This window comes from Coregonus lavaretus (assembly GCF_964263955.1).
Source record: "Coregonus lavaretus genome assembly, contig: HAP1_SCAFFOLD_4667, whole genome shotgun sequence".
In the NCBI taxonomy this organism is placed as follows: domain Eukaryota; kingdom Metazoa; phylum Chordata; class Actinopteri; order Salmoniformes; family Salmonidae; genus Coregonus; species Coregonus lavaretus.
Genome location: NW_028166407.1, coordinates 10,920 through 21,893, shown reverse-complemented (window position 1 = coordinate 21,893; position 10,974 = coordinate 10,920). Strand labels below are relative to the sequence as shown.

The window sequence follows — 10,974 nt, the reverse complement described above, 5'->3', positions numbered from 1 at the left end:
CAACTACAAACCATTTTGGTGCAAGTTAGACGTTACATTTGTGTCAAAACAAAAAAAATTATATATAACAAAGTGCTCAGTGAGGTAGTAAGCAAGGTTATTGGTTGAATTGTACAGTAAGAGAATAATTTCTAATGTTCCTAGTCTTGTTCCTGTTGAGGTCCTGACAGGTTAGGGACATGAATTACATTCTAAAGAGACATACGGATGGTGTACTTTATTTTAAAAGGTGCTTTTTGGCATGAATCATCTGACGCCACTTACAACCAACTTAAAATGTGTGATATTTCCACTCCATCTCACCTCACCTCAGCTTTCACTTTCAGTTTGAATAAACTGCTAGACCACCAGCCCCCTCTTGCTGTGTGTGGGGGGTTATGGGGTGGGGGGGGGGGGGGGGGTGGGCGGGGTGTAAAGGTGGTTTATATAGAGAGGAGAAGCCTGCAGTCTCTCAACATCTAGATCTCTGCCAGTCCACCACCATGTACCTGCACCTCCTCATCCTCCTCCAACTCCTTTCCTCTGCTGGTGAGTTCATCTATTCTGTACATTATATATCTACAAAGACCCAGCTAGTAAAGAAGGTATAGCTGGTTATTATCTACAAAGAACCAGCTAGTAAAGAAGGTACAGCTGATTATTATCTACAAAGAACCAGCTAGTAAAGAAGGCACAGCTGATTATTATCTACAAAGACCCAGCTAGTAAAGAAGGCACAGCTGATTATTATCTACAAAGACCCAGCTAGTAAAGAAGGCACAGCTGATTATTATCTACAAAGACCCAGCTAGTAAAGAAGGCACAGCTGATTATTATCTACAAAGAACCAGCTAGTAAAGAAGGCACAGCTGATTATTATCTACAAAGAACCAGCTAGTAAAGAAGGTATAGCTGATTATTATCTACAAAGAACCAGCTAGTAAAGAAGGTACAGCTGATTATTCTCTACAAAGACCCAGCTAGTAAAGAAGGCACAGCTGATTATTATCTACAAAGAACCAGCTAGTAAAGAAGGCACAGCTGATTATTATCTACAAAGAACCAGCTAGTAAAGAAGGTATAGCTGATTATTATCTACAAAGAACCAGCTAGTAAAGAAGGTACAGCTGATTATTATCTACAAAGAACCAGCTAGTAAAGAAGGTACAGCTGATTATTCTCTAAAAATAATCATTTGGTAGCAGACAGTAAAGGAGATAGCTATTTGTTAACCATATTGAACACAAATTATGTAGTTTTTTTGCTCCTTGTGTGTCCCAGAAGACAGTTAACAATTACATCGTATTTCTCCTCCTTCCAAGGGGCCTCTGAGAGTGGTATTGTGGGGGGTAAGGTAGCTAAGCCTCACTCCAGGCCCTATATGGTCTCTCTGCAGCACAGAGGATACCATGTTTGTGGAGGAATGCTCATCCGGAAGGACTTTGTCCTGACTTCAGCACACTGCTTAAGAGAGTGAGTCAACAATGAATATTAATGCATTTTGTTGCATCATGTTACATCAATCAATCAATCAATTTTATTTTATATAGCCCTTCTTACATCAGCTAATATCTCGAAGTGCTGTACAGAAACCCAGCCTAAAACCCCAAACAGCTAGTAATGCAGGTGTAGAAGCACGGTGGCTAGGAAAAACTCCCTAGAAAGGCGAAAACCTAGGAAGAAACCTAGAGAGGAACCAGGCTATGAGGGGTGGCCAGTCCTCTTCTGGCTGTGCCGGGTGAAGATTATAACAGAACCATGCCAAGATGTTCAAAAATGTTCATAAGTGACAAGCATGGTCAAATAATAATCAGGAATAAATCTCAGTTGGCTTTTCATAGCCGATCATTAAGAGTTGAAAACAGCAGGTCTGGGACAGGTAGGGGTTCCATAACCGCAGGCAGAACAGTTGAAACTGGAATAGCAGCAAGGCCAGGCGGACTGGGGACAGCAAGGAGTCACCACGGCCGGTAGTCCCGACGTATGGTCCTAGGGCTCAGGTCTCTCAGTTGGCTTTTCATAGCCGATCATTAAGAGTTGAAAACAGCAGGTCTGGGACAGGTAGGGGTTTCGTAACCGCAGGCAGAACAGTTGAAACTGGAATAGCAGCAAGGCCAGGCGGACTGGGGACAGCAAGGTGTCATCATGCCCGGTAGTCCTGACGTATGGTCCTAGGGCTCAGGTTCTCAGAGAGAAAGAGAGAACGAGAGAATTAGAGAGAGCATACTTAAATTCACACAGGACACTGGATAAGACAGGAGAAGTACTCCAGGTATAACCAACTAACCCCAGCCCCCCGACACATAAACTACTGCAGCATAAATACTGGAGGCTGAGACAGGAGCGGTCCGGAGACACTGTGGCCCCATCCGAAGAAACCCCCGGACAGGGCCAAACAGGAAGGATATAACCCCACCCACTCTGCCAAAGCACAGCCCCCGCACCACTAGAGGGATATCCTCAACCACCAACTTACAATCCTGAGACAAGGCCGAGTATAGCCCACAGAGGTCTCCACCACAGCACAAACCAAGGGGGGGGCGCCAACCCAGACAGGAAGATCACGTCAGTAACTCAACCCACTCAAGTGACGCACCCCTCCCAGGGACGGCATGAAAGAGCACCAGCAAGCCAGTGACTGGTCATGGCTCACATCAACAGCATAATCCCAGAAACCCTAGACCCACTCCAATTTGCATACCGCCCCAACAGATCCACAGATGATGCAATCTCTATCGCACTCCACACTGCCCTTTCCCACCTGGACAAGAGGAACACCTACGTGAGAATGCTATTCATTGACTACAGCTCAGCATTCAACACCATAGTGCCCTCAAAGCTCATCACTAAGCTAAGGATCCTGGGACTAAACACCTCCCTCTGCAACTGGATCCTGGACTTCCTGACGGGCCGCCCCCAGGTGGTAAGGGTAGGTAACAACACATCTGCCACACTGATCCTCAACACGGGGGCCCCTCAGGGGTGCGTGCTCAGTCCCCTCCTGTACTCTCTGTTCACCCATGACTGCATGGCCAGGCACGACTCCAACACCATCATTAAGTTTGCCGACGACACAACAGTGGTAGGCCTGATCACCGACAACGATGAGACAGCCTATAGGGAGGAGGTCAGAGATCTGGCCGTGTGGTGCCAGGACAACAACCTCTCCCTCAACGTGACCAAGACAAAGGAGATGATTGTGGACTACAGGAAAAAAAAGAGGACTGAGCACGCCCCCATTCTCATCGACGGGGCTGTAGTGGAACAGGTTGAGAGCTTCAAGTTCCTTGGTGTCCACATCACCAACGAACTATCATGGTCCAAACACACCAAGACAGTCGTGAAGAGGGCACGACAAAGCCTATTCCCCCTCAGGAGACTAAAAAGATTTGGCATGGGTCCTCAGATCCTCAAAAAATTCTACAGCTGCACCATCGAGAGCATCCTGACTGGTTGCATCACCGCCTGGTATGGCAACTGCTTGGCCTCTGACCGCAAGGCACTACAGAGGGTAGTGCGTACGGCCCAGTACATCACTGGGGCAAAGCTCCCTGCCATCCAGGACCTCTATACCAGGCGGTGTCAGAGGAAGGCCCTCAAAATTGTCAAAGACTCCAGTCACCCTAGTCATAGACTGTTCTCTCTGCTACCGCACGGCAAGCGGTACCGGAGTGCCAAGTCTAGGTCCAAAAGACTTCTCAACAGCTTCTACCCCCAAGCCATAAGACTCCTGAACAGCTAATCATGGCTACCCGGACTATTTGCACTGCCCCCCCACCCCATCCTTTTTACGCTGCTGCTACTCTGTTAAGTATTTATGCATAGTCACTTTAACTCTACCCACATGTACATATTGCCTCAACTGCCTCAACTGGCCGGTGCCCCCGCACATTGACTATGCAACGGTACCCCCCTGTATATATAGCCTCCCTACTGTCACTTTATTCTATTGTATATATAGCCTCCCTACTGTCACTTTATTTTTTACTTCTGCTCTTTTTTTCTCAACACTTTTTTGTTGTTGTTTTACTCTTACTTTTTTGTTTAAAATAAATGCACTGTTGGTTAAGGGCTGTAAGTAAGCATTTCACTGTAATGTCTGCACCTGTTGTATTCGGCGCATGTGACCAATAAAATTTGATTTGATTTGATTTGATTTGATTTGACTCAGCCCCTGCAACAGGGTTAGAGGCAGAGAACCCCAGTGGAGAGGGGAACCGGCCCGGCAGAGACAGCAAGGGCTGTTCGTTGCTCCAGAGCCTTTCCGTTCACCTTCACACTCCTGGGCCAGACTACACTCAATCATATGACCTACTGAAGAGATAAGTCTTCAGTAAAGACTTAAAGGTTGAGACCGAGTCTGCGTCTCTCACATGGGTAGGCAGACTGTTCCATAAAAATGGAGATCTATAGGAGAAAGCCCTGCCTCCCGCTGTTTGCTTAGAAATTCTAGGGACAATTAGGAGGCCTGCGTCTTGTGACCGTAGCGTACGTATTGGTATGTACGGCAGGACCAACTCGGAAAGATAGGTAGGAGCAAGCCCATGTAACGCTTTATAGGTTAACAGTAAAACCTTGAAATCAGCCCTTGCCTTAACAGGAAGCCAGTGTAGGGAAGCTAGCACTGGAGTAATATGATCAAATTTCTTGGTTCTAGTCAGGATTCTAGCAGCCGTATTTAGCACTAACTGAAGTTTATTTAGTGCTTTATCCGGGTAGCCGGAAAATAGAGCATTGCAGTAGTCTAACCTAGAAGTAACAAATGCATGGATAAATTTTTCTGCATCATTTTTGGACAGAAAATTTCTGATTTGTGCAATGTTACGTAGATGGAAAAAAGCTGTCCTTGAAACAGTCTTGATATGTTCGTCAAAAGAGAGATCAGGGTCAAGAGTAACGCCGAGGTCCTTCACAGTTTTATTTGAGACGACTTTACAACCATCAAGATGAATTGTCAGATTTAACAGAAGATCTCTTTGTTTCTTGGGACCTAGAACAAGCATCTCTGTTTTGTCCGAGTTTAAAAGTAAAAAGTTTTCAGCCATCCACTTCCTTATGTCTGAAACACAGGCTTCTAGCGAGGGCAATTTTGGGGCTTCACCATGTTTCATTGAAATGTACAGCTGTGTGTCATCCGCATAGCAGTGAAAGTTAACATTATGTTTTCGAATAACATCCCCAAGAGGTAAAATATATAGTGAAAACAATAGTGGTCCTAAAACGGAACCTTGAGGAACACCGAAATGTACAGTTGATTTGTCGGAGGACAGACCATTCACAGAGACAAACTGATATCTTTCCGACAGGTAAGATCTAAACCAGGCCAGAACTTGTCCGTGTAGACCAATTTGGGTTTCCAGTCTCTCCAAAAGAATGTGGTGATCGATGGTGTCAAAGGCAGCACTAAGGTCTAGTAGCACGAGGACAGATGCAGAGCCTCGGTCTGACGCCATTAAAAGGTCATTTACCACCTTCACAAGTGCAGTCTCAGTGCTATGATGGGGTCTAAAACCAGACTGAAGCATTTCGTATACATTGTTTGTCTTCAGAAAGGCAGTGAGTTGCTGCGCAACAGCTTTTTCTAAAATTTTTGAGAGGAATGGAAGATTCGATATAGGCCGATAGTTTTTTATATTTTCCGGGTCAAGGTTTGGCTTTTTCAAGAGAGGCTTTATCACTGCCACTTTTAGTGAGTTTGGTACACATCCGGTGGATAGAGAGCTGTTTATTATGTTCAACATAGGAGGGCCAAGCACAGGAAGCAGCTCCTTCAGCAGTTTAGTAGGAATAGGATCCAGTATGCAGCTTGAAGGTTTAGAGGCCATGATTATTTTCATCATTGTGTCAAGAGATATAGTACTAAAACACTTAAGTGTCTCTCCCGATCCCAGGCCCTCGCAGAGCTGTGCAGATCCAGGACAGCTAAGCCCTGGAGGAATACGCAGATTCAAAGAGGAGTCCGTAATTTGCTTTCTAATGGTCATGATCTTTTCCTCAAAGAAGTTCATGAATTTATTACTGCTGAAGTGAAAGCCATCCTCTCTTGGGGAATGCTGCTTTTTAGTTAGCTTTGCAACAGTATCAAAAAGAAATTTTGGATTATTCTTATTTTCCTCGATTAAGTTGGAAAAGTAGGATGATCGAGCAGCAGTGAGGGCTCTTCGGTACTGCACGGTACTGTCTTTCCAAGCTAGTCGGAAGACTTCCAGTTTGGTGTGGCGCCATTTCCGTTCCAATTTCCTGGAAGCTTGCTTCAAAGCTCGGGTATTTTCTGTATACCAGGGAGCTAGTTTCTTATGACAAATGTTTTTCGTTTTTAGGGGTGCAACTGCATCTAGGGTATTGCGCAAGGTTAAATTGAGTTCCTCAGTTAAGTGGTTAACTGATTTTTGTCCTCTGACGTCCTTGGGTAGGCAGAAGGAGTCTGGAAGGGCATCAAGGAATTTTTGTGTTGTCTGAGAATTTATAGCACGACTTTTGATGCTCCTTGGTTGGGGTCTGAGCAGATTATTTGTTGCGATTGCAAACGTAATAAAATGGTGGTCCGATAGTCCAGGATTTTGTGGAAAAACATTAAGATCTACAACATTTATTCCATGGGACAAAACTAGGTCCAGAGTATGACTGTGGCAGTGAGTAGGTCCAGAGACATGTTGGACAAAACCCACTGAGTCGATGATGGCTCCGAAATACTTTTGGAGTGGGTCTGTGGACTTCTCCATGTGAATATTAAAATCACCAAAAATTAGAATATGATCTGCTATGACTACAAGGTCTGATAGGAATTCAGGAAACTCAGAGAGGAACGCTGTATATGGCCCAGGAGGCCTGTAAACAGTAGCTATAAAAAGTGATTGAGTAGGCTGCATAGATTTCATGACTAGAAGCTCAAAAGATGAAAACGCCATTTTTTTTTTTGTAAATTTAAATTTGCTATCGTAAATGTTAGCAACACCTCCGCCCTTGCGGGATGCACGGGGAATATGGTCACTAGTGTAACCAGGAGGTGAGGCCTCATTTAACACAGCAAATTCATCAGGCTTAAGCCATGTTTCAGTCAGGCCAATCACATCAAGATTATGATCAGTGATTAGTTCATTGACTATGACTGCCTTTGAAGTGAGGGATCTAACATTAAGTAACCCTATTTTGAGATGTGAGGTATCACGATCTCTTTCAATAATGGCAGGAATGGAGGAGGTCTTTATCCTAATAAGATTGCTAGGGTGAACACCGCCATGTTTAGTTTTGCCCAACCTAGGTCGAGGCACAGACACAGTCTCAATGGGTATGGCTGAGCTGACTACACTGACTATGCTATTGGCAGACTCCACTAAGCTGGCAGGTTGGCTAACAGCCTGCTGCCTGGCCTGCACCCTATTTCACTGTGGGGCTAGAGGAGTTAGAGCCCTATCTATGTTGGTAGATAAGAGGAGAGCACCCCTCCAGCTAGGATGGAGTCCGTCACTCCTCAGCAGGTCAGGCTTGGTCCTGTTTGTGGGTGAGTCCCAGAAAGAGGGCCAATTATCCACAAATGTTATCTTTTGGGAGGGGCAGAAAACAGTTTTCAACCAGCGATTGAGTGCTGAGACTCTGCTGTAGAGCTCGTCACTTCCCCTAACTGGGAGGGGGCCAGAGACAATTACTCGATGCCGACACATCTTTCTAGCTAATTTACACACTGAAGCTATGTTGCACTTGGTGACCTCTGACTGTTTCATCCTAACATCGTTGGTGCCGACGTGGATAACAATATCTCTATACTCTCTACACTCGCCAGTTTTAGCTTTAGCCAGCACCATCTTTAGATTAGCCTTAACGTCGGTAGCCCTGCCCCCTGGTAAACAGTGTATGATCGCTGGGTGATTCGTTTTAAGTCTAATACTGCGGGTAATGGAGTCGCCAATGACTAGGGTTTTCAATTTGTCAGAGCTAATGGTGGGAGCCTTCGGCGTCTCAGACCCCGTAACGGGAGGAGTAGAGACAAGAGAAGACTCAGACTCAGACTCCGACTCGCTACATAATGGGGAAAACCGGTTGAAGGTTTCTGTCGGCTGAATGAGCGACACCGGTTGAGCATTCCAACAGTATTTCCCTCCAGAAGCCATGAGAAAGTTGTCCGGCTGCGGGGACTGTGCGGGGGGATTTATACTAACGTTACTGTCTGTACTTACTGGTGGCACAGACGCTGTTTCTTCCTTTCCTACACTGAAATTACCCTTGCCTAACGATTGCGTCTGAAGCTGGGCTTGTAGCACAGCTATTCTCGCCGTAAGGCGATCGTTCTCCTGTATATTATGAGTACAGCGACTGCAATTAGAAGACATCATGTTAATGTTACTACTTAGCTTCGGCTGTTGAAGATGTTGACGAACCATGTCCAGATAAAGCGTCCGGAGTGAAAAAGTTGAATAAGGGAAAAAAGTTGCGATGGAAAAATGGAAAATAAAGTAAAATTGGCAGCTAAAACGCACAGGAAAATGACTCTTCTGTCTCGGGATAAAACGTCCGGGGTGAAAAAGTTTAACGAAAAAAGATGAGTGAGGACAAAACTAAAAAGTTGGTAAATTTGTTGAACACAGAGATTGATTAAACGTTTATTAAAAGTAAAACGTGAATAGTTTGGCAGGTAGCCAAGTAGCAACAAACAGCACAGCAGCACGGAGACAATGCGGAAGCGAGACATGTCTCTTGAGGGGCATCTTTGAGTAATAACTCAATGTTGACTGACTCTTTGATTTGTTTTTAGTGCGTTTCCTTTAACGGTGGTCCTTGGAGCTCACAACCTAACCGAAGAAGAGAAGAAGAGTCGGCAAGAGATTCAAGTGTCACATCACCATCGCCACCCCTTGCACAGACAATATAGCCAGTTCAGTTATGACATCATGCTACTCCAGGTAAACTTCAAAACATATTTATTTACGGTACTTACTTAAGGTTAGCTTTAAATTGAGGGTTTAAGATATGGATTTGGATTACCTTCAAAACTGACATGGCTAGCATGTAGGGATCATTTGAAGGTTTAAATATTTTGATGTAACCGTAGTCATGATTTTTGTCTGATTTAGTTGTCTCATCTAATAATACTTATGTAGATAAATGACATCCAAAACTGAAATATCTGGAGTGGTTCACACAATCTAACCCATCTTTTTATTGTCTTCCACAGTTAAAGACTAAAGCAAAACTGAACAGGTATGTGAAGGTCACTGGACTCCCAAAGAAGGATGGAACAATCCCAGCAAACATCAAGTGCTCCGTAGCTGGTTGGGGCAAGACTAACTCGAACAACAAACATTGTTCGGACGTTTTGATGGAAGTGGCAGTGATGATGGAGGATAACTCTGAATGCAAGAAAGTGTGGCAGAAACCCTTTGACAAAAAACAAATGATCTGCACTCGTACTAACAGAGGGAAAGGATTTTGTCAGGTAACCAAATTGAATTGGGATCAAATGATTTAGAGTAATACTAGAAACAACACAGAGGACAACCAGTAAAGGTTTTAGTTGATAAGAGAAGCAGTGTTTATTTCTGTGTAACATTACTGTGGCAAACTAAAATAGCCTTTGAAGTGTTCACTTGTTCTCCTTTGACAATACTTCTTCTCTATGTCTGTTCACTAATTCCTGTTGTTTTGTTTTCCAGGGAGATTCAGGGGGACCTCTTATTTGCAACAACAAGGCACAGGGTATCGTTGCTTTTAACTATGCTGAGGGATGTGATGATTCCAGATATCCTCATGTGTACATGAAAATCCCTTTCTTCATGCCCTGGATTAAAGAGGTGTTGCACGGATATGGTGCCAACTTGTCTTTAAACAAGCAGGAATAAATAACTAGGAAGTACATTGATTCTAGTGTACTAACATAATTGTATCTATTCCTGCATAAATACACTGCTCATCGCATGCCCTGGATAGAGGACAAGTTTCTGATAGAGCTAAACCTTTACCCTATTATTGTTGTTATTTACACACACACACACAGAGAGAGACACACACACACACACACACACAGAGACACACACACACACACACACACACACACACACACACACACACACACACACACAGAGAGAGACACACACACACACACAGAGACACACACACACAGAGAGAGAGACACACACACACACACACACACAGACACACACACACACACACACACACACACACAGAGAGACACACACACAGAGAGATACACACACACACACAGACACACACACAGAGAGAGACACACACAGAGAGAGAGAGACACACACAGAGAGAGAGAGACACACACAGAGAGACACACAGAGAGACACACACAGAGAGAGAGAGACACACACAGAGAGAGAGAGACACACACACAGGGAGAGAGACACACACACACAGAGACACACACACACAGAGAAAGAGAGACACAGAGAGAGAGAGAGACACAGACAGACAGACAGACAGACAGACAGACAGACAGACAGACAGACAGACACACACACAGAGAGAGAGCAGTTCTAGCATGCATTAATAGATACATCTTAATGCATAACGTGTTGTAAAAATGAATGAATTAATCTATTTCTGCATAATACACTTTGTCTGATGTATACCTTAGAAAACAGGAAATGAAGAACATGTCTCAGCAGATTTTATTTTGTTTACATTTGAAAACGTATTATTCAGATTGGCATAGCTCTACAGTCCTGGCATGCTCCCAAATGACTGCTTTTTACTGCAATTAGAATGTTTTATTAAATCAAACTTTTCTAAAGATAAATCTTTTCCGTGTCATCTTTTACATGTTGAAAGGATATATTATTTGGTAGCTCTTTACAGTAAGGTTACATTATTTGGCATAAAGTAATGTAAGTGATTAGAAGTAATTAGACTTTGTCAACGTATTTATAAAGTTAATAATTGACTCATCATATAATTACTAGATTAGATATAATCAATGAATGTAGGATAGCAGTATTATAAACCATTTGTTTATCATTTTAAATCAATGTTTATATA

General features: G+C 43.8%; 1 protein-coding gene across 1 annotated transcript; it reads left to right on the top strand.

Annotated features, from left to right (window-relative positions):
- Window positions 1-481: 481 nt before the first annotated feature.
- On the top strand, window positions 482-9,812 carry LOC311114772 (granzyme B-like; the record flags this gene model as incomplete). Its single annotated transcript, XM_084190007.1, has 5 exons — window positions 482-528; window positions 1,302-1,452; window positions 8,729-8,876; window positions 9,149-9,409; window positions 9,627-9,812. Exons 1-5 carry the CDS (start codon window positions 483-485, stop codon window positions 9,810-9,812), a joined length of 792 nt encoding a protein of 263 aa, XP_084046133.1. The 5' UTR covers window position 482.
- Between the last annotated feature and the right edge of the window lie 1,162 nt (window positions 9,813-10,974).